Source organism: Watersipora subatra, chromosome 2 (genome assembly GCF_963576615.1).
Source record: "Watersipora subatra chromosome 2, tzWatSuba1.1, whole genome shotgun sequence".
Taxonomy (NCBI): domain Eukaryota; kingdom Metazoa; phylum Bryozoa; class Gymnolaemata; order Cheilostomatida; family Watersiporidae; genus Watersipora; species Watersipora subatra.
In genome coordinates, this window is record NC_088709.1 from 63,559,922 (window position 1) to 63,584,748 (window position 24,827).

At 38.3% G+C, this 24,827-nt stretch overlaps 1 protein-coding gene and 1 long non-coding RNA gene across 2 annotated transcripts; one reads left to right on the top strand and one right to left on the bottom strand.

Moving 5' to 3' along the window:
* Positions 1–8,318: 8,318 nt before the first annotated feature.
* On the bottom strand, positions 8,319–11,947 carry LOC137387568 (uncharacterized). The gene is made up of 3 exons (XR_010977920.1): positions 11,500–11,947; positions 10,618–10,732; positions 8,319–9,220 (listed from the first exon to the last, which is right to left on the bottom strand). It is a non-coding gene; the product is annotated as an uncharacterized lncRNA (long non-coding RNA).
* Positions 11,948–15,055: 3,108 nt separating this feature from the next.
* Positions 15,056–15,948, top strand: LOC137388439 (octapeptide-repeat protein T2-like). Its single transcript, XM_068074925.1, has 2 exons — positions 15,056–15,118; positions 15,406–15,948. The coding sequence occupies exons 1-2, from the start codon at positions 15,056–15,058 to the stop codon at positions 15,946–15,948; spliced, it is 606 nt and encodes a 201-aa protein (XP_067931026.1).
* Positions 15,949–24,827: the final 8,879 nt, after the last annotated feature.

A 24,827-nucleotide genomic window follows, 5' to 3' on the forward strand; every position in this document is an offset into this window, starting at 1 on the left:
ATATCTTTCATATGTTAAAGCCAATTTTCTACCAAAAGTTGTTACATAACTTAAAATTCCGTATGTAGTGTCTCGTAAGTAGAAGTTCCACCCTGTGTACTTTATTGACATATATGTTATTTGTACATATATAATTGTATATTAGTTCTTTATTACAATAAACACTAATAATTTTTGATTTCATCGATATAAGGAGAAAGCTTGTAAGAAAAGGCGTAGGAACATTATTACATTGCATCATTACTCAGTATGTGACAACGGCTGTGCTCATTGTGTGGATAATGTAAGGATTTCCCAGACATAAATACTCACCGCAACGCAAATGATTTATTATTCCTGTGGTGTGTAGTCTTCCTGAGATGGGTGAATATTGATGGTGTAACCTGTGGAGTTTGACCTAGATCCTAACGCAAGCCTAATTATGTCCATGCGTATATGGAGTGTTTAGTAATCTAGATATCTTATATTAGTATTATAATAAATTTATTAAATATTATTTAATAAATTTATTCATTAAATAATATTTATTAAATATTAAACGAGTAACAAAATTTTAGAGTAAGTAGCAATAACCAAAATGCAAGTTAAATAGTATCAAACAATCCCTTATGCCAGAACAGCTGTAGTGCTCTTAAGGTCAGACCTGAGCGCTTACGAGATCTTTTAGTCCATTGAGGATGATCAATTGTGGCTGTAATTTTTTAGTTTTTTATTAGTCTGTAACTAAGGTTTGTGTATATATGTTGTAGGGGGTTGGTATGAGCAATGATATAAATCCCCACAGGATAGGCGACGGCTATCTTATGGGTGGGGTTTAATGATCGGGCTCTGTTGGGATGAACCCGAACACGGCACCAGAACAATGAAATATGCTGAATAAAGCCACTTGTAAATTTACAAATATTATGAACAATAGTGGTTATTTTACTGATCTGTTGATTTCATTTTGTTGTCAAATAAATATAGTTGCCAAATATTGTCACCGTTATGATCAATCAGTTGCCATACACGAGCATTCATGATATTAATAGCTGCCATCGTGAAATAGCCGAAATTCGATTTTAGAATTAGAGTATGAAAACTACACTGCACAGCTTTGCCTGTTGTCCGATCTTATTGGCCAGGTCAAACAATGTGGCAACAATGAAAAACTGTCATTTTATATTAGGCGTAGCAAAATATTAATAAAAAACTAGGGACAAAAGAACATTGTTCGGGTGATTTCGGGTAAATTATATTTAACTTTAGGCATATACTACGACCTCTACCAATCTCAAAATTGGTAAAAATAGGTAATTGTCAAAATGTCTATTTTTCATGGATCCTAGCATATCGCTAAAATTGAAGAGGGAAAGAGAGAATTACGTGTTTGCTGGTTACAGGTTTAGTTGTTTTGTACTAGTAACCGGAAATCAGGTATTATCCGCGATCGACGCATATAGGCGATAAAAATCTAGACCCAAAAACCTAATAAGGCAACGCGACCGCCCCGTGGGAACTGTGTTAGCCCCAAAGCCCAGGCTAGCACAATCCTAACAGAGCTCGATCATTAAACCCCGCCCATATGATAGCCGCACCTATCCTGTGGGGAGTTTAAATCATTGGTATGAGTAAATGCTGTCATTGGGTACGTAAGCAGTTGGGTGCGTTTTGAGTAGGGGATGATGCCATTATAGCATAACTTATCTTCCATCGGAGTGGTTGCTGCTTGTATACACTAGGGTAATGTACTGGATTGAGTTGATTATGAGTTCAAGTGCAAACACAATAGGCAATCTTTAGTGTGATATCGGGCTGTGTGGCGCCAATCTGTGCAAGAACTCCTTCGACGAGCTGATGAAGATCGATAACACTAGACATCCTCAATCAGAACTTTTTCGCATGTGAGCTGCATTTTGATTGGTTGTTTTCCTCACCCCAAGGTGCACTGCTCTAGCTGCGAATTTTTTGGTATCATATTGGCTTTTCGTTAACGGTTGTCACAGTTAAAACGTACCCAAAATTGAATATCGAACTTTACATCGATTTGATAAGGGCAAATCCAGTCTTTTATGATACAAGACACAAAAACTATAACGACTCGTAGTTGAAAATCACATTTGGGAGTCAATCATGGCGCAGGTTGACCAACTTGAGAATGATAGGTAACTATTATTTATTATGAAAATGCTTTCATTGCGCTAAATAATAGTAGTTAATACATTATCTACAAGACAAGTAGTTTTCTTATAAGGGATGTAACTATTAGTTATTTGTTTTTAGTCAAAAGATCCAAGCAGCACCGGAAGTCATCTTTAAGACTGATTTTGAAAGTTCATATTAGAAAAAGGAAAAAGCGCAGAGGTCTGGGGCTCTGGCCTGCCAAGAGTCGAGATGGAAATGGTCTTCATTCATGAAATGGCTTGAAGGCTATTGCATGAATGAAAACCATTTGAATTCATGAAGTTTTACTTCATGAATCGAAATGGACCAATGTTAGTTAATGGAATAGAGATAAGTTTGCAGTTTATATATAGACTTTATTTATAATTTGATTGCCAATATAAACTACAATTGGATATCTTAACTATTACCTATAATGAGTGAAGGCAATTTTGATTTACAGCAGCTATTGTAAACCTCTAATGCAAGCTCAGCAATTGCAGTAAATTATTAATTATGTGCATACAAATACATACACCGGCGTATATTAATATCAACGATCTTAATACACTTCATCATTGCAGCACTACGCGCATGATAGCTACATCAGAGGAGGTGGCAAGATAGAGTCACCATGCGCATCTGCAACCATCTCCTCACCACAATTAAGCTCAGCCTTCCATATACATGTACCTGTAAGATACCTGTATCTTGACTATGACCTAGTTTCATCTTGCCTCTGCCTAGCTGCGGTTTCTACATACCGATGTCAGAACAACTCTCATGTCAGAGCTACATATCGTTTATACATTAAGTTGTTATTTTACTATACGCAAAAGATAAGAACGTAACACTTTTCTATAACATTTCATCATTTGACATCTGACAATTACTACAAGACCAACATCTTTTCCTGCCAAGACTGTCTGTGTCACCATTCGTGTCAGCCTCCATAAACATTCCAACTAGCTAATGATCTGCCCGCATCCGCTTGCTTATCTTTGTCTGTGCGCCTGGAACAAAATTAATTGTGTAAATATTATTCTGCAACCTTTTCGTATCTTGTGTTTGACTCATGCCACCCATATTTTATGCAAGTCATTCTCTCCTATATAAGGGAATCCCATCTTGTTTGTGAGGAGTCTTTCGTTCAAACATACATACTGATATTCTTACGCTCATATTTTATGATACATTCTCACTACATAATATAGATCGTTAAATATACTGTTCTTAAATACAACCTCTGTCTCGTTATCGCAGTATTAAATCTTGTGGTAGAAAAACAGTTCTACAAACATTGGCTTAAACAGAAGAAGCCCCCTAAGGGTAACATTGCTAAGAAGGACGTTAGCAACGGGTTATCACATACCTCAAGCCCCCTTTTCATTAAAGGGTTAGTATTTTTCCTTAAAATTGTATACAATATGCAACAATTGAGCTTAGAGTTGTTGAGTTTCGCGTACATAGACATCTTGCCATTCCACAGCATCATGTCCGACAAAGTAAGATTTAATTCTATTTCTAATGTCAGTGGTGTCTTTAGTATAGCTGTAGTTTGTTTGTACCTGTTATCAACAGGTCTCTAAAGTCGCCAGGTACCCTCTACAATTTCTCCCCAGGTGCTATGGAGTCAGTCGGCAAACCCTGGTTGACTATACCGGTTTATATTGTGCTCCCTCATAACGTTGTGAAAAACACCAGTTGCTAGGATAACTCTTTTCGCATTATCTGCTGACATGGAATAGTACCTAATATAATAACATTTGTTGTAATTTACAGCGCTGTCAAGCAGTACCGGAGATCTCAGATGATTCGTGTATTGAGAACACTGACCTAGAAGTCGTTATGACAAAAACATTTTGAACGGTCCTGCATACCCTGCTTAGCCGATAGTTGTATACTTTTTTATCATGGCAAACCAGCACCCTCCCAGGGAATGAACGCATAAGCTATGATTTGAGAGGGAATGCCTCACCTCTCCCCTTATTATCGCTCCCCTCCCTACTATCACAAATTTTAGTGACTGAAAAGTTCCTAAAATAAATACAAAATCATCAAATAACTTCTATTATACACGGCACTCTGGAGAATTAAAGATGCAATCTAATGCCGATGAGTATTAGGTGGTATTTCAGTGTTGCCATGATCACCAAATATCTGCTCAATTACAAAACAGAAATGAGTTAACATGAATAAAAGATACCGAGTCACAGTATAAAGTAAATGTGCACGTCCGGTTGACAAGAAAACGTTTACTCGAAGTATGAAGACATTGTGGAAACATTTAAAAAACAAGAAAATTGTGAATTGACAAAAAACATTAACTACCTGGCAAGGTTGTTGGGGTTTTTGAGCTGGCCAGACTCTATTGCATCATTTAATTTGAAGACTGGTCAAAAGTTTCACCATCTGAATATCTTCCAGGGGTGCCAACATTAATGTAAGTGAACCAACCGGTACTCAGCATCGTATATTGCCAAAAGTACAACACTGTAAAATAATTATGAAGATATTTGTCATGTAACAAGCAATGTGCTAGTTTACCAGCAGATTGCCAAGACCCAACACTTGGCAACATGGTTGTATTTTATAACATATTTCACAGGTTGGCTCATCACTAATTAAAAAAACTGCAACTCTAAAAAGAGATGTGTTGAGAGAAGGTGAGGAAGAGGGAAAGATAGTATGATAAGAAAAAAGTAATCCTATAAGGGATGCTTTTCAAACATTTTGTTACCTAAAGGTCATCTTGTAGTTCAAATATATGATACCACTGTTACGTGGTGCTTGAATTTGTTTTCTATCTATACTTCTCAAACAACGGAGAAAATTCCATGTTTGCGCAAACTTGTAAAACGAATAGAATCAACTGCCAATACAGACGGTTCCCAACCTACAAACGAGTTACGTTCCGAACGATTGTTCGTAAGGTGAATTTGTTCGTAAGTTGCTTCAGTGCTATATTTTGTATTATAATTTATGTTTAAGGCCTATATAAGTATATTGAAGGTTTATATAAGTATATTTAAGGCTTGTATAAGTAACCTGCATTGGTTTGTACTGAAAAAAATATTTAATAAAATGGAGATAATACTTTGGTGGACTCCGGGCCATGACACTGCATTTCTTATTTATTGTATGTCTTGTCCTTTTTTATTATATTGTCGTTTTAATCATTATGCTATCACTTATCGTTTTTGTCTTATTTTTTTATATGTGTTGTCCTTTTATTATATCGTTGTTTCACTCGTTATGCTATTGTTATATCTGATATCCTGTCATAACACTATCACTGGCCATCACTTATCGTCACTTATATTGTTGTCATACCAACGCACTAGCGGTCCTATTTATTCACCATGTTAGCCGGTGTTCTTACCGTTTGCCGTCAGCCGGAACAGTTGATGTTATTGTATATAAAGGATCACGCTCACTTAGTTGATCAGAGCAGTAGCCGTATGTTCCTCGCCTAGTGAAATTTCCTTCGCTAATAAAAAGCTGAATGAAACTACACGCACTCTCTTCTCTTTATTTATTATTCTAGATCGTGCCAAGTAAAGGCCGACAAATTCCTTTACAATACGTACAGTAAAAATAAAAAAGTTCTTTGCGCACCGGAGATACGTTCACGCACTTATGCGCTGCAACGAACTGGGCAGAGAAAGGTGGATGCTGGGTTGGGCTTCTGAGTAGTGCCTATTTCCGCCGCTAATACGTCGGTAATACAGTCGGTATTAGCGGCGGACATACGCGCAGACCTGTTCGTATGTACGGGTTGTTCGTAACTCGAATGTTCGTAAGTAGGGAACCGTCTGTACATTGTAGAGACATTATGTTACGTGGTGCATAAATTGATGTGAGCAATTAGAACGTTTGAGATAAAATATAGTGTTTCCTTATACATGATAATCTAGCAAGTACAAAATAGCACTTTTATAAACTATATGCTTTTAATCAACTGAGAGAAACTAAACAATTATTTAAATATCTTACCCTTTAGCAATATCGACCCACGTATCGTCAGTAGATGGAGTCGACAAATAAGTTGTTCATGTGATTCCAGATAGCATTACAGGTGGTGTAGATAATTCCCCTAGCTGTAGATGCCCCTATTCTAAAGAACATAGCTATTAATTTTATGCTGTCCTTGGTGGCTGGGTAGGGTAGAGCAACAGTAAGTCACAGTTCCGGTGATATTGCCTCGCTTAGCTGTGTGTCCGATTTAGCTATGTTATCTACTTTGCTAAACTCCAATACATGGCTAAAACATTGGGGTGTGACAAGGAGAGCTTCTCGGCAAAAATGGTTGTAGCGTTGGTCAGTTGATACACAACTGAAATGCCGTTGTAGCCAACTTACAATGATCTATAAGGGTTGGGGGTTTGAAAAAAAATTGCGTTTTGCTGGTTTCTTCTCATGGTGCGCAATTTGTGAAAGCGAAGTAGGCCTAACAAAAACAGAAGTCATCGACGTCGTAGTCTTGACGGTGCCAATTTTACTCACATTCTTTAACAACTCCAGAGAAGCTGGTTACACGGAATTCTATTGGCTATTTGCGAGCGTGCCCACGTTATTGACCATTGGTGAATTGCTTAAGTCTGTTTAACCCTGGAAAGGTCATTGTAACATGAACTTTTTACCTTCAAATGAGGACTTAGCAATTCTTTCCATCAGCTTATGCTTATGTTTTTAAGAAGCGCCATGTACTAAATATACAAAAAACTTACTGCAATCTGATTGGACAATAACTTCCTATGATCTCATGTCAAAAAGCAATGGCTTCCAGCATGGCTTTTGGACAATAAACAGCTTCTTTATCCAAAAAACAGTACAGAAGGTGAGTACCAGTTTGGTAATAATTAGTGATTTTATATAGAATTGATATAGATACACCTAAAAATGTCAATTTTTGAAAATAATTCTGCTGAGCATGTGGTGATGGTGCTGCTATGCCATGTTACGACATGATGTTGCCAATGCTTTTTTGAGTTATAGCCAACCCAAAGCATCTCTTTGATCATCACAAGGTTCTTGACATTTTGGAAAGTATCGATTGTAATGAAAGCGGAAAGGGTGGAGGAAATGACAGTGAAATTGATTAAGACTTCAAGGCCCGTATGCGCTATTGCTCAAAATGACGATTAGTGATGCGATAGACCGCAACAACGGGCTGCGATGACATCATTTTGCGATGAGTGGCCAACGCAATCATTGCTAGCGATGATGCGATGGATTTTCAACATGTTGAACTTGATGATCCGATGATCGCAACTGTCTGCATCTTAATTGGCTGTTTGTAGACGGCATCGGATCCAACTTCAACAGTTGCGAAGTTCGATGTCAATGTCATTTGGCAAGCATGGCGAAGAAGTAAGCGCGCAATGTATTAATTATTAGTTATGTCAAAGAATATCCATGCCTCTATGAATTAACTTTAGCTTCATACAAAAAATCTGAAAGCACAAAGGTGAATACTTTCCATCAAGCAGCTGGGCAATCTTGAAGATGGTTAGTATACAAGTCTTGTCTGCAAGTATTGCTTTCAGCAGATACTAAATAAATTCATTAAATGTTTCATTATGAGTTTGGGCTGTTGCACGAAGCATGTAAAGTGGTTTTGTAGGATTCATTCTGATACCTCGCTACTTACTATTATCCATGCTGTTAATATTTTGCAGGTATCCAAAACTGTTGGAAAGACATTCGGGATATGTTTGCATCGTATTTGAGCAAGGAGGAAAGCAAGAGTGGTAGTGGGCAAACACCAGTGATCACATGGCCACTGCCGGAGCCTCCGCAATGGCTAAGGGCATTGAACTCCAATTTGAATGCCATTCCAATCCCTGGAATGGCAATCACGTGACTTTTACATTGACAGCGACACATAATGCATCCGCCATATTGGAGAGCTAATCGTGTACTAGTTCCATATGTAAACAAACAGTGAAAAATGACAGACACGTGCGTATATGTTGAATAGTTTTCCACCTAGGTATGGATGAAAACTTCTCCTACACAACGTTTAGAGTGCCCTGATAGAAGAAAACCTAACATATGGAGTGGGATATAATAAATGATAAGTGGATGTGAACTAGCTTCTAGTGGATCATATTATTCATACAAACTGTCGTATTACAGATGCATAAACCTAGCAAATGATATATTCAGGCAAATAACAACTGTTCCATTATATTACAGATTATATAATAGATGCATAAACCATAATGGAGAAACTTAGCACACGAAGTATTTCGATAAAAACAACACATATGCTGCCAAAACAGAAAATGTTTTCAAGATTTATGTGATAATAGCTCATGAATGTATGATATGTATAATGCAGTATCTGTGAAAAATGAATCAAGCTACTGCAAAAACAGTAAAAACAGTTGTAATAGTGGATAATCAAAATAATGCAAACAAGAAAATGCAGGAATTAATGTAATCAGATGATTAAACCTATACATGCACGTCACAGACACTGTGTAAAAGGAGATTTGTATATCACTGGATACTGAGCCAAGGTGAAATAGAGTTTCTTAGAACTAAATCAGATTAGAAATAGCAGTACAACAACTACAGATGAATATTACAGTGATTACATTGTTACTGGCCTTTAAAAAGTACTGCTTTACTATTTTATGCTGCAAAGATACGCCTTGCAGTTTGAATGTACGATTTTAACATAATGATGCTGTCGGAGATTATAAAACGTCTGAATAAGGTTTTTCATCAATGAAGCAGCAGTTGGATATGCCTTCTGCTGTGTCCGTAAGGTGTTTCCCAAAGCATAGCACATCACTATATCCTACAATACTGATAGCATAAATCACACAATGGAGTGGATCTGACTTTGCATTAATACGAATGTACCGATCTGCAACCAGGAGGATCCTGATGACACTGTCTGACGGATACACCAACCCTCCATTGTTTTGTAGCTTGAGTAGAGTATATACATGTCGGTAATGGATACTTGGCTCAGTGGTAACCAGCGACTGACGGCAAATGTCATGTGACAGCACTTTAGTTAGCTCTCGCGCAATGTAGCCAGCTATATAGACTAAACTGTTACCTATAACAGAAATTTGACATCTGAAATCCTTGTGGGCTCCACAAACTGATCAACTTCTGGAGTAGCCTGTATGATGAGAATCTCATTTTGAGCAGTAACATTACCTGTCTTACCAGGATCAGATTCTGCACCATATTGGCTAATAAGTTTGTGAAAGGTAGCCTTAAACTAAATAATAGTAGGATTATTATTCCAACTACCTAAACAAAAGCATCAATTATAACAATTACATAAAATCAATAAAAATGAATGTCTTATTCACATAAAACATAGTACCCTTAAGATACAACAATACAGCTATGATCATGACTACAGCTGCAGAACGTTGCAGTCATGATCCTGAAAATAAAATAGGTCAAAATGTTATCATATCGCTATGTAAAATGAAAATGTGGCAATTTTCACTGGAAGTCATTCACACAGCTTAGGCATAACGCTGAAAGGTTGAATTGCAACAAAATTCACATTACAGTTATTTGGTATCAAAAGATTCACCATGTCTTACTCTGTTGTGTTGTAGGTGCCACATATGTGGAAATGTGATTACAAGCTCTTAAAAGCTCAAAAACGAAAAGCCGCTGTAGATTGGAACCCGTTTATTTCTCTGACGTAGCCATGACAGTTTGGTTATTGTCTTGTCACGTGATGTTCTGACGTGAATTAAAAGGCCAATAAAAAGCTCAATATAAACTTATCATAGCACTAGTTTATGACAAACACTGGGTTTTACCGAAGACCCCATATCAAATATAGATGCTCGCTACTTTACAGTTGTGTTTCGGCTTAATCTGATCATGAGACCCAATACTTCGCAAATAATTTTTGTAGCAGTTTCGATTATCACTGGTGACCAACAGGCTCGTCATGATTATCAGACAATGATATGTACTCCTTCGAGGTAAGGTTAAAAAATTAAATGAATTTTTACGGTAAGTTATAAGATATCAGTGCTAAAAGTGACAGCATCACAATGACGATAAAACAGACGCGTAAGAACAATAGACATGGTTTTATTGAATGCGTGAAGTATATTTGTGAAAATATTTCGATGAATAAGGTTGCATGAAAGTGTAAACAGAAACCATCTACCACAACTACGTCACATTTGAGCCGTTTTGGAAAGAGAATCCAAACTACGGCGGTCTCGTGTGGCTGTGATTAACTGTTCGTTTTTGAGCTTTTAAGAGCTTGTAATCACATTCCCACATATTTTGCACCTACAACACAACAGAGTAAGATATTGTGAATCTTTTGATATCAAATAACTGTAATGTGAATTTTGTTGCAAGTAAACCTTTAATAGAAATTTCTTCATCAAGTATGGATTGCATCCATGAGATTATTTCAATAGAGATGACAGCAAACAAATTGAAGAAATACTGCAAAGAAGTACTAACCATTGCCACAGATGCATTACTAGAGAGATTCACATCAACATCTTCTGCTAAGCTGCAGACATTCATAAGCACTTGCTGTGGCAGCTGTCGCTGTTTTGCGTGCTGTTTGAGGTTTCTGAAAGAAATTTAGATATACATGTATCTACTTTAAGTTGAACAACCTGGCAGCGCTGTGCTTGACACTATTGTTTTGAATTCAATCAGAGAAAAGAATCATTCAACATTGAAAAATAAACCATTAAATGACTGGACAGTGTAAACAGTGTGGGCACAGCATTTAGTTTCAGTTGAACATTTTGACCTGTTCTGTCAAAACCGATCATTGAAATGTTCATTGCAGACAAGTGCCCAAGGACTAGGCATATTCACTCGTCTGCAGTTGCGATACCATTGTAAATAATGAGAGTTCTCAGTTACTTTGTTTGGAAATCCAAAAACTAAAATGAAACTGTAGTAGTTAGTTAGCAACGGTAGTAATAGCAATAGTATTATTACTTTTATCTCCTTACTGCTAGCTATATCCAGGTACAACAATAAATAATATTAAATGTATAAGCACTACAAACATTTTTTCGAAATATTTAGAAATGACGCGATGGTTTGTAGTTCCTAAATATTAATATAAAAAATTCAAATTTAGATAATAAAAAACCTTCATCTTGAAGTAGAAAAAAGTTCACCAGCTAGCTTATAAATTCATATACTACCGACAACATACAGTCAAACTAGTACACTCAGTAGTAACACTGATCGACTATCGCTCACCTAGTGACTAGTGTAATAGAACTATAATATAGTGGCAGTACTAACTAACAGTAGCATAACTAGTAGTAGTAGTAGTAAACTATAGCAGTAGTAATAGAACTAGTAGTAGTGACTCACTTGTGAAATGTCATGCCTTTTGTTAGTTTTAAAAGTCCATTCCTGCGCTTTTTGTGGTTCATGGAATAGCAATAGCACTGTGCACTTACATCTTTCTGTCTCTTACATAAATTATTAGTAGTAATCTCAGTAGTCTGTCCCTTTGATTTAGCGGTGTATCCGTGATTTTTCATAGCTGTTAAATCTGAAACTATATTTCTTTCTCACATTGTACACAATGAAATTTACTCAAACTCTAACCGAACATGGCGCCGGCTGGATTTCCGTACTCGCGAATGAGATTGGCCATTCCAGGGGTTTTGAGTTCAATGCTAAGGGATTACAACAAGAAAAAAGGGTAAGTTAATATATTGTTAATTTTTTAAAAGTTTTGGTTTATAAATTTGTGGTGATTGTTTTTGGTTCAATTGCTTTTCAAGTTGATTTGAGCAGATGTGATGAATTGGGTTGCCTCGTGTCTAGGCTGTGCTACCACAAAACTGCATACACATCCTATCCTAGGAGAAATGTGTAAGGTTCCCACAGACCTATTCCCACGGATCCGAATTCCCACGATCGAAACAGATTTCAACATGACATTCATCCTAACATCTATACAGCTTTACTCAACCAGAAGATACATCTTACACCAACAAACTGACATTTTAAAGACAATCTATTAACGATTCAAATGAACATAGAAATACTCCGTCTAGGGTTGCATGACTATGTAAAATCTATCTAACCGAAGTAGATTAACTCTACCCATCTTGGCTCTCCGTTTTCCGAGTTTATGGTTTGAAGCAACCATAAAGCTATTTCACAGTGACCATCGTGATATATTTTTAGTATTACTTATTTCTCAAACATTTTTAATCCTAACAAGGCGTGGCCTCACTCTTTCTATATATACGGCCCCTTCATTGTTATCCACAGCTTGTTGAATTAACCTCTGGAGACACATATACTCTTATTTTATTCTACTTTTAGACACTTGTATTATTCTACTACTCACGCTCTCCCGAAGCCAGGTAGTTACCTACTGTGTTTTAGTTTCATATTTTATCAGCCATTGTCTCACTTTTTAATTAACTCTTAAACTTGTGCTTATTTCCTTGTGTAATTAATAAATCATTCTTGTTTTGGTTTCCTTATAAAATAACTTGCTGATTGATCCCTTTGCAAACTAATTATCAACAACCTCAAGAGAGGACAACCACCAAGAACCAGGTCCTACATAATAATACAAAGATTGCCTCTATTTTTGGGCAAATCTTCACAAATGCAGCTTTCATCTGCAACCGCACCATGGCAAGTGGTGTGCATGGATTTTGTGGAACCGCTGCCAAAGTCAGCCCGAGGGAACCAATGGATCTTCTGCATAATGAACAAATTTACGAAGTGGCCTGAGTGCATGGCCCTTCGAACAGCACCAGCCCCTGTTGTCGCTCAACCATTTGTGAATTTAGTCGTGACAAGACATGGAGTTCCGCTAGTGCTGCAATCAGATCGGGGAAGACAGTTTACCTCCGAACTCTTTGAAGAAGTGTCCTGCCTGCTAGGAATGTAACAACTTTTCTGTGCCTACCGGCCATAATCGCAAGGCCTTGTAAAAAGATGGAATTGCACGATGGCAGAGATGTTACGACAGTATGTGAGGACCAAGCAATCAGACTGGTGTGTCTACCTGAACTGTGTTATGTTGGCTTACCGCTCGTGTTCACTCTTCCCACAGATTACAGCCCTTTTGAACTGCAGCATGGAAGGCAGGCGCGCCTTCCAACACATCTCCTGACTCTGGACGATTCCCAGGTCTTTGAATCAACAGATGAGGAGTATGTTCAAGATATGCAGACGGTTGAGAAAAGCATATAATGTTGCACGAGAAGCAAATTGGACATCAATCCCGAGACAAGAAGTACCATGACAGGAGCGTGAACCCATCCAAGCTAGAAGTTGGAGAACAAGTGTACCTTCTGAGGCCTGACCTAAAGGTTGGCCTTTTCCCAAAGTTGCGGCCAAATTACAAGGGACCCTACCAGATGAACATTGTTCTTGGAGCCAATAGACTGATTGGGCCAGTACCTCCTAATCCTGGAAAGACGATGCGGGTGCACATAAACCATCTGCGGCGAATGGCGCCTAGACAGATGCCAGAGCACTGCTGGCTAGCCGAACATTGCCGAACCTAGCCCAAAGACAGATGCTGCTTCGTTGCCTCAGCAGGAAGTCGACCCTCACCCCGGTCTGAGTTTGGACCTTGATCCAGGAGCTGAGCACGAAGAACAGCTCCGATAAAATCTTCGGAGTCACAACAGATGTACAGTGGACAATTAAGCAGAAACCCCTATGAAACAATGTAGAATAGTTGACTTTCTGACTTGAAAAAAAAATGCTGATGCACGGTTAGTTGAAAGTGCTTGGTAACATCTTCTGTAGACGGTGAAAAAGCTATTTGGTCTTGTACAATGCATGTCTAATTATGTTTAAAAATGGCACAGGTAGCAAACATTTTCAAACGGCTGGGAAAACGAAGCCAGGAGTAGGAAGCGCTGTCAGAGCGAGCTGTAGAGAGGAAGTGGAGGAGAGTGGAAAGAAAGGTGCGATATGATGCAATGAGGGATGAGGTGAAATACCTGAAGGCCAAACTAGCTGAGCAAAAGGTGGTGCGACGGCTCCAGGCATCGCTGGAGGAGGCAATGGACAAAGGCGCTGCGCTCACGGATTGCGAAAAATCCGATTGCAGCAGCACTCCTCCACCAGCCAGCTAGATTCTCTTTCACTGACCAACCAGTGATGAAGTGAGAGCTGATGTGGCAGCGGACGCTCAAAGAGCAGGTTGAGCGACACAATCCGAGGCTTCCTCATGACAAGCCCCTTCACCCAGACCTCCACTGCCAGAGGCTCTGGGAACAGCTCATGTGCTACCTTGACAAGGGGATCGGGGACTACTTTGGGATTGATGTCAATGCCGAGGATGATTGACATCAACCATCTGATCGCAGGAGGCAGATATACCTTCCAGACATTGAACCTGATGTGGGGTGCACCCTTCTGGCGCTACTCACATCAGGCAGTCCAGACTTCGGCTAGAAATGACACGTCCCTCGGATGTTGAGGACAACACCTTCTGAAAGAGGGAAAGTATAAGCAGCCTCACTTGAACACATGTTGTTGTAATGATGTTTGACTGTGGTAGGCATATGCTAACCATTCGCTTGGTTCAGCATGGCAAACGAGATGTGATGCGGAAAACCGGATGTCCGGTTTGTGACAGGAGAGGAGGATTGCGGCATCTTAACTGCGAGAACGAGAGAGGTAAGAAGCAAGAACTAGGAACTTAAACCAGGAACTAAAAGGCTCAGAGTAAAAGAAAGGCTTGACAATAGAAAGTGAGGAGGTTAAGAGCACGGATAATAGAAAGGGTTTAGAAAGAGAAAGAGCGAAAGAATAATAGAGATGGAAGACTACACAATAGTCGGGAACAGCGTAGCTCACTATATCACACCACCAGTGGGGGTGAAAAAAATTGCTTTAGGAGGAGCTGCTATACAGGTGTGGAAGCCCCGGGATAAAGATGATCATTTCCGGAGTTCTCGACATCATGGGCCGAAAAGATAATGCCGTGGATGGGGACAAGGTTTCCTGGTACGAGCAGACCTGAGAAGGGCATCAAATAGACCGGGAGTAATCCTTTGCTCCTTTTACCCCTCTACCAGGGTGCCAGCTGCACAGTATGGCGTTATAGGTCATCTGAATAGGCTCATTTGTACCCTCAACTCCAACAAGAAGGAGGGCACGCCTAACTTGTGCACCCGCCTTTTTGGAAGAGGTCAGGATGGCGTTTTTCTTCAATAAAGATCACTTGAAAGACGACGTCCACCCTAATGAACACTAGGTGAGGGTGTTATCCGAAACTATGTCTAGATACATAGCGACCAGGAGAAGGGGTGTGATGGACTTGAGGGAACGTCTGTATCGGCCTCCAAGGAGAGAAGAGAGAGATATACTAGAGCAGGAATAGAAAGGGGAAACAAGAGAGAAGAGGTCAATAGGGAAAGGTTGGATAGAGATGGAAGTTCAGAGGAAAGGAATGTCGAAGCTGCTAGAGAAACCCAAGAGAGAGAAGGTAGTCAACAGGAGGAGGAGAGCATATGGAGGAGAAGAGAAAGAGAGGTGATAGAAAGAGCAAGACAAGATAGAGAACAAAAGAAAGGTGAAATAAGAATAAGGTTCGAAAGCGAAATGGCAGCAGTTGAAAGAGAATACGAAAGAGATGTGGTAAGAGCTAGAAAAGATAAGCGAATAGCTGAAACAGCTATTGAAAGAGAAAGAGCCAGGGGGCAAGATGCAGAAAGGGTCAACAGGGAGGAAAAGAGACAACAAGAAATCAGAAGGATAGATAGAGATACAAGGGAAAGTCACCAGTCAGGCAGCGGAGAGTTCGTTTTGCTGAACAACCCGAGATAAGAAACGGAGACATCCGGCAAGATGTCTCTACTCTTCGGGAGTATGTGAAGTAGAAGAAATGAATGGGAACAATAGTCAGGGCTTAAGGAAAAGGTAATAGTTTCAGAGAACAATAGAGTGGATAATAGACGGCCAAAGACAAGAGATAAAGAGAAGGGAGAGAAAGGGAGATGCGATGTCCAGGTTTGCGACAGGAGAGGAGGATTGCGGCATCTTAACTGCGAGAACGAGAGAGGTAAGAAGCAAGAACTAGGAACTTAAACCAGGTAAGTTAGACGAGATAGGCATTAAAAGCACTGAATGTCCTTGTGAATAGCTTTTGAAAAAGAAAGCACGTCAATCTCTGGAGATACCCGCAGTAAACGCCAATCAACCTGTCATCAATCAGACTTACACAGGATGGTATCAGAAGGGCCAACAAGATATTTACATGGACAATTGCCCAAGCCTACACATGGTAGGTACTTTACAGACAATAACTTATACTGGAACCCCAACCCACATCAGGACCTATGACTAAGGTGAACTAAAGACCTCTGCTGAACCCGCATAGCAGAAACCGCACTTCTCTGCTGTCATGAGCCATGTCCGGTTTTGGCTCATGACAAACAGATTTTGTTACCACATTTTAATATTTTTAGCGTGCAACCTTTTTTAGATCAGCCTGATGTTAACCAATAGAATTACAAGCTATTTTTAACCAGCTATATATACAGAGAATATTTACCATTATTATAAAAGTGAAAAGGTTCATTATTTATCTATACCAGTAACCTAGGATGCACTCTCGCTGGCACACTTACACTCATAGCTATATTTACAGTTGCACACTCTCAGACTCTACCAGAGCTATTCGCTGTCCATGCAAGTAATTCTGTGTGACACAGCCTATGGGCAGAGTGGTTTTTCTAGAGTGGTGGAAACATTTTGTTTTTATGCGATGCTTTGCAAGTTTTAGTATATCTTGCGGATTTTGTCCTCTGCTTTAACGGATAAAATTTGATAGGCGGGCATGTGCCACCAACTTCATCTGGTTTTGTTACTTGGCATAGTGAACAGTTAAAAGTCGTCGTTGTAGAAGCACCTCAATTTGTTAGAATTTGTCACAAGGTAATTTAGCATAATTAGCCAGATTGATTGACTAACTCTAAATTGGAAATATCACAGGACTCAACGTTGCCTCGCAAACTAACCTGCATGACTGGGACTTAGATTGCTGGTATTTTAAATCTAGACGTAACAACTACAACCCAGATTTGCTCTTCAGCACACCATGGTCAAACAAAGCTTAACAAATTGGACACCGCACAATTGAGCTAAAAAATTCATTTGGTTTGGTGGAGACAAATCTGAATTGAAAACGTATTACAATATCAAAGGCAAGCCTAATCCTTGGGAGTTGAAGATTTGGGTTCAATCGAATCCAGTCGGAATGCTATACGACTTCGATGTTTATCAAGGAAGAAGTGGTAAGAAACAAACGTGAGCAAGATGTTGTGATGATGCTTACTTCAACACTGGAACCTGGCAAGAATTATAACATATATGTCGGCAATTCATTCACGAGCCATTGATGGTTGAGCTTAAGAGAAAAAGCATATTTTACACCAGGACAGTGAGGCAGAACCGAGTAGGAAAATGTAAGTTTAAATTTGAAAAAGATTTTACAAAACAAGGCCGCGGAGCTAATGATGAAAAACTGACAGAACACACAACATCAGTGCTGTACGATGGTTTGATAACTGTACCGCCAATATGATTTTTGCTCTGACCGGCTGTAAACCAGTTGTCTGCTTAACACGGGGACAAAACTGTTAAACAACAAAAAATATGTTACCATGTCATCAGTTATAGGTGACTATAACTGTAATATGGGGATTGATTTGTTGGATCCTTACTTGGCAAAATGAAGGTATAAAATGCGATCTAGGCGGTGGTATAATTTATGTACATATTTTGGCACTTTGTCAACGTTGCTTTAGTAAATGCATGGAATCTGTTTCGTAGAAAACATGCACTATTGAAACTGTCATAAGATGACCTTCAGTGTCACTTTCAGTCAACACTTGTAAACAGTCTAGTGCACGTTGTTGCTCAACGTAAAAGGGGTAGACTCTTAGAAGCATCTGGCAATTCACCTGTAGTAACTCCAAAACAGCAAACTAGCCATCCTATGACACCAGACATGATAAGCATGATCACAGGCCATTAAAAGGTAGTAAGAGAGGAAGATGTAAGCTCTGCTCTATCAATCTCACTAATACAAAATGCTCCAAGTGTGCAGTGAGGTTGTGCTTCACCGAAAAACGGAATTGTTTTTTGATCATCACCATTGAGAGGAATTGTTAATGTCTTGCGCTTGTAAAACTTTCACAACAAGAAATTTTTATTGCATGTTACATTATTTCATTATGAGTCAATTTTTGTATAAAGATCACTGACATGTCCAACAAAAGCTAGTAAAACCCATTGCTACATGATTGTAATGCTGACCGAAAAAGACCCAATTTTACATATATGAAACAAAAATTTTTTTCACTAAAATATACTAGCTGGGAAAAATACTAAATGAATCTTTATCAAAAGGCCTAAACTAGCAGCCTACAACAAAAAGAAAAAAATTACTGATGGTTTTCTGTATTTGAGCTTTCCAAGCTCAAGCCAGCGACATCTCTGCGCACCTTTCTCGTTATTGTGGTCATATCTGAAGGTGGTTGGTACAAATAACCAGATCCAATTTTCCTTGGCGATTTCCCTGGTAGGCCGATTGACAGATTGTCTCTGCTTTACTCCTTCCACACTAAGTTTCTAAACTGCTTAGGGTTGCTTTTATGGTAGTTGCTTTTCTCCAAGTGGTCTTTTGATGTACCAAGTGTTTTATTGATTAGAATATTCTGCTTCTCCTATGGTTTAGGCGTAGCTCCCTTTTAGTACCTGCTTTTGCTAATATCTCCAAACTAGATTTTCTTGCACTGTTAAAGAACTATATAGATATCCTCATATTGGTGTCAACATTCTATGGCAGAGTCGGCGTACGATTAGGGCTGCTTTAATCTAAAAAATGTCTGGTTCACAATAAATTTATCCTAAAAAAATTCAGCAGATTCATTACCACATCAAAATGAGGTATGCCACTTTTTCTACAGTGGCAACAAACAGCTTCCATATCAATGTTAAGCCATCTAAGGTGTGGCTTGTTACCCTATAAGAGGATATTCGATGGATTTGAAAAAGTTGCAAAATCGCGAGGAGACAATTCCACGAATGGTTAATATTCGCAAACAATTAGTTGTTGGTTCTTTTTATTAAATAAAAGGGGAGAATAACTATCACATAAAACCAAAAACTTGTCAGTAAACGTAGCTGAGTTCAAAACTTTTTTGTAACCATAGTAACTGAGAAAAGCAGATCTAAAGCATTAAATTCAGCTTTTCCATGGTCTACATCACACCCCGTCAGTACGAAAATCAGCATACCATATGAATACCTTTGACGGTTTACTCCAGACAGCGTCGCAAGCAACACTAATCTATATAGCATACAAGTCTGGCAAACTAATTAACATTAGTATCAAAAACTTGAAAAGGCAATGAAAATTACTTTTATATGCATCTAATGAAGATGAATTATGTCTGGCAATAATGAGCGAAGGAAACATTTTATCCTCCTGTAGCTGTGTGATGAGCAAAAATCGGTTTCAGAAAATTCTAGCCAACCTGCATTTTGTCAACAACCTTGCAGTAACTGAGGACAAGAAGGATAAACTGGAAGTTATAACCTTTCCTTGATTAAATAAGAAAAATTTGCCTGAAGCTTACTCCTACAGAATCTTCCTACATTGATGAGATGTACCAGTTGTGTGACAAAACAAGTCAAATTCAGCAATATCTGAAAAGTAAACTGCATGCATCCCTGGGACTTGAAGATCTGGGAATTAACGGATCCTAGTGGAATTCTATGTGACTTAGATGTCTACCAAGGTGGCACCGAAGTTGGGACACAGCATGGTCAAAGCTCTGAGGTTGTTTTGTAGCTGACATTTTCACTACTTGACAATGTCAATTATAAGGTTTAAACAGATCATTTCTCTACTGGCACCACACAACTTGAGAAATTGAAGCAAAATTGTATGTTCTACACTGGGAAAGTTACAAAAAAACACAAAATTAGTCGCATGTCCACTTTTTGAAGACAAAGAATATTAAAAAAGGTCATGGTGCACTGGACTATAGCATCGACAAAAACTCCTAAATTGATGCGGTGAAATGAGAAGACAACAGTTGCAGCGATGTTATCATTTCTCACAGGTGCCCACCTGGTTCTACAAGCAAATAGATGGGATAAAAATGTTAAGATTCCCATGCCATCAGTAATTCGAAACTATAACAAGAAAATGGCTATAATAGACCTTTTAGATTCGTTTCTCGCATCATTCAGATTCAAGACGCAATCACATGTACAGTATGTCTATCTCTTCTGGCTTCTCCCTACTTACGCTAATGCACAGGTAAATTTTAGTAATAAAAATATTCTGTATTCTTATAAACCAGAATCTATTATACAAGCAACAAAGTTCTAGAATAAATAACTCTTTACAAAGCTAAACAGCATAAAATATGCTTTTATGGTAAAACAGCTGTACTGGTCTGAAGCTCAAACTCGTATGTGAATGATGTAGTATTTCTTCAGGTATGTCATCTGCTAAGTGGGACTACAGTAGGTAATGATGCTATTGTTGCGTAACTTATCCGCTTTCGCGAGGTTGATACTTGCAGACGTCAGAGTAATGTACTGGATTGAGGTGATTATAAGTTCCAGTTATTTGGGGCATGTCTCCAAGGTGGTTGGTGGTACGTGTCATTACATCCAAGCTTATTTGGCAGTTTTCCTGGTAGGCTAATTAACGCACCTTTTTTAATGGATTCTTGCCAGAAAGTTTTTAAGATGGTTTTATGATAGTTGTTATTTCTGATAGTTCTTTGACATATCCTGTGTTTTTCATGGCAATATTGTATACATCGCCTGTGGTTTGGGCTTCACTCCCTTGTTGTATTTGCTTTTGCTTATGTCTCCATACAACACTGATAAAGCCAAATGAAAAGTAGTTTAACAATTATTCAGAAACACCTACAGCCAGTTGATCGATGCAAGTGTTGTTAGATGGTCAATCTACCAAACAGTCTGTCACAAGTTAGTCTTGTTCACAGCTATCTGTTATTCTAACTTCTAATCCTGGCTTTAGGCAATCAGATAGGCAGACCCCATTCTCATAATAGTAAGGAGATATTTTGCTTTTCTTTGTTTCGGCCATTTACAATAATTTTTTCCAGTGTGAAGCTTGCAGTCAGAAAAAAAAGAGAAAAAATTGATCTACGGGATATTGACAAAGTGTGCACTACCATTAACGTAAAATCAGTGTAATCCTGAACACTAAAACAAGTGAAATATACAAGAAAAAAAGAGAAATGTTGCCGATGCAAACCAACAATACCGCAGCAGCTGTAGTATTTAAACTAAAAAGTCAAGTTCAGTTTTTCATTTTTGAAGAGTAAAGGGTGGGTTTAGAAATATCTTAAAACCGATTAGACAATTACATATAGTGTACAGTTTGTATAAAATAGAATTCCTATAACGTAAATGTTACCAAAACAGATTATTCATGTTGAAGAGGGGCCTACAGTACAAATAGAAACTTGGCTGTTTGTTCTCCCTAGCGGCCACCATAAAGTTGCTCGTCTGCTCATTCTATTGAGAAGAGTAGCAGACGAACTACTGTTAAAAAAGGTTAAGGATGGATATACAGCTCTGCACAGGGCTGTGTTGAAAGGTGATGACAGATAGTCAGTAGAGATACATCATATTGTAATTTCTGAGAGGAAATATAAGCTGATAGCTGAGAAGGGTGGAGTGGGCCAGACAGTTCTAACAAGGGATGCAACAAGAGGATTTACGGCAAAGGTAGAAACTTTACTCAACTACCTAATAATAAATCTATGAGTCTCTCGGCTCATAATACATACTATTGAACAGGATGTGGCACAGCATATGGCGACCTTCTAAAAAAGCATTGTAACACAGCAGTTCATGCTGACTTCCGTCACTCCCAATAGTCTCAACTCTTCTCAGTATAAAGAACAGCAACAGAAAAACTCCTCTGGAGGAGGTCGAGTCGTGGGGGTAGAAGGAAACAGTATAACTGCTCAACTTTTTAGCGACAATTATTAAAAAAAAATTCAAGTCAAAAATGGCCATATACAATCTTTCATAACTTCATAAGTTATTGGTATATCTTCAAACTGAAAATTGCATCTTATTCAACAAAAAGTTTCCTTTCTAATGATATACATGTATAAAATAGCTTTACTAAATCCTATTTCATAAAAACGGGAAATATATAAGAGAAATGTTGCCAATGCAAACTAACAATACCACAGCAGCTGTAGTCTTTAAATTAAAAAGACAAGTTCAGCTTTCAATCTTTGAATCGCCAAAGGGGTGAGTTTAGAAATATCTTAAAACCGATTAGACAATTACATATATTTCACAGTTTGTATAACATAGAAATCCTATAACGTAAATGTTACCAAAACAGATTATTTATGTTGAAGGGCCGACAGTGCAAATAGAAACTTAGCTGTTTGTTCTTCCTCGCGGCCACCATAAAGTTGCTCGTCTGCTTATTCTATTGAGAAGAGTAGCAGACGAACTACTGTTAAAAAGGTTAAGGATGGATATACAGCTCTGCACGGGGCTGTATTGAAAGGTGATGACAGATAGTCAGTAGAGATGCATCATATTGTAATTTCTGAGAGGAAATATGAGCTGATAGCTGAGAAGGGTGGAGTGGGCCAGACAGTTCTAACAAGGGATGCAACAAGAGGATTTACGGCAAAGGTAGAAACTCTACTCAACTACCTAATAATAAATCTACGAGTCTCTCGGCTCATAATACATACTATTGAACAGGATGTGGCACAGCATATGGCGGCCTTCTAAAAAAGCATTGTAACACAGCAGTTCATGCTGACTTCCGTCACTCCAAATAGTCTCAACTCTTCTCAGCATAAAGAACAGCAACAGAAAAACTCCTCTAGAGGAGGTCGAGCCTTGGGGGTAGAAGGAAACAGTATAACTGCTCAACTTTTTAGCGACAAATTATTTTAAAAAAATTCAAGTCAAAAATGGCCATATACAATCTTTCATAACTCCAGAAGTAATTGGTATATCTTGAAACTGTCAATTGCATCTTATTCAACAAAAAAATTTCTTTTTTAATGATATACATGTATAAAATAGCTTTACTAAATCGTATTCCATAAAAACGGGACAACAAAATAGTTTACGGAAATAATTTCCATATCACCTCTACAATGCAGGAGCTTATTAACTACAATTATTGACTGTCAATGCAAGAACAAATAATGAAGGCATGTGTTTGTTCATGAAGGCAGCAGTAGGAGCAGCAGCTAGTTTTTTTTGCTTTTGCTACTACGGCAGAAGAGGTAGAGGGTAAATCACAAATAGTCACACAACTCATAGAAGACCCAGTGGGTTCAAAATTGCTTGTGGAAGGTACAATTGAATCATAAATACTTGCATAAGGAATGTTATTATAACAAGCAACACTAGTACTAGTAGCATTATTGTTGTTGTTACTGCTACTAGTACTTGCAAAAGGTGTATCAGAATGATTAGAAGAATCCCTTTCATTGCCGTGTAAATTATCTAGATCTGCCAAAAAATCAGGATCATCCCACTTAAAACTACCATCACTACTTGATTCCCTGCTTATTTCAGCCTCTGAATCCCAAATGGAATATTCTGAGCGTTTTCAGCACTTGGAACATTTGCAAGGCTATGAGTAGCTATTTTGCAAAGTAGGGTGAGTTTACCTCGATGTAAAGTGAAAACGGAAAATATATAGTGAGACACACAACTTGTTATTGCCATTGAAACTAAGCCTTATGCTTAATAGCAATCATTTCCGCACGAGACTAAAATTTGCTTCGATACCTAATACCTAAAGGGAACTTCCAAACCAAAAGCGTCCATAAAAATGTGTAGTTCGGTAAGGGTAACTAGTCAGTCGGATCGGCTGATTAGAAATTTTGCTAAACGCTTTTGATTGGTTGAAACGGAATCAAAAACTGAAGATTTCACATAAGAAAATTGATGGTGATTGTTTACTTATTTTTGTAATAGGTCTAGGTATTAATGTTAATATTATAACTGCACCATCAGGATTCAATTCAGTATTCAGTATGTTGTCAAAGACACATTTGCCTCTTCTCTTATGTATATGATGCTATACTGAAGGGAAATTACTTATAGAATGATTCGTCTGTTGATTGGGCTCGTGCTGCTGCCACTGACAAGACAATTCATCATCTTATCTTGTAATAGCAGTATATGAGCCCTGATTCAATTCTTGTTTTAGCATTGACCAATCCGAGGACGGAGCTAACAACACTACAGGAAGCAGACAGTCAAAGAGCAGAAGGCGAAATTCTTACTTTCAATAGAAATGGACTTTCTCCTCATGATAATAAATCAATGTCTCCTCACCTCTTAATATAGTAACAGTACATGATCTATGATTTTCTCGTTGGTTTAGTATTGGCCAATCAAAGGGAGGAACTAACAGCTTTACGGATAATATACAGTCGGAAGACGAATTACTTAATTTCAGTAGAAGTGGATGTTTTTACAATAAAGTAGCAATGTTTCCACACTTCTTCACATAATAATAATAGATGAGCCAAGATTATATTCAAGCATTGACCGATCAGCGAGAGGAGCCATCAGCTTTACAGAAAGCAGATATGTCAAACGACAGAAAGCGATTTTCTTTATTTCAGTAAAACGGGATATAATACTGT

Coding starts and splice junctions, on each gene's coding strand:
- LOC137388439 (XM_068074925.1), top strand. CDS start 15,056: ATGATCATTTCCGGAGTTCTCGACATCATGGGCCGAAAAGATAATGCC. Junction 15,119..15,405: donor ATGCCGTGGATGGGGACAAG/GTTTCCTGGTAC, acceptor AACTATGTCTAG/ATACATAGCGACCAGGAGAA.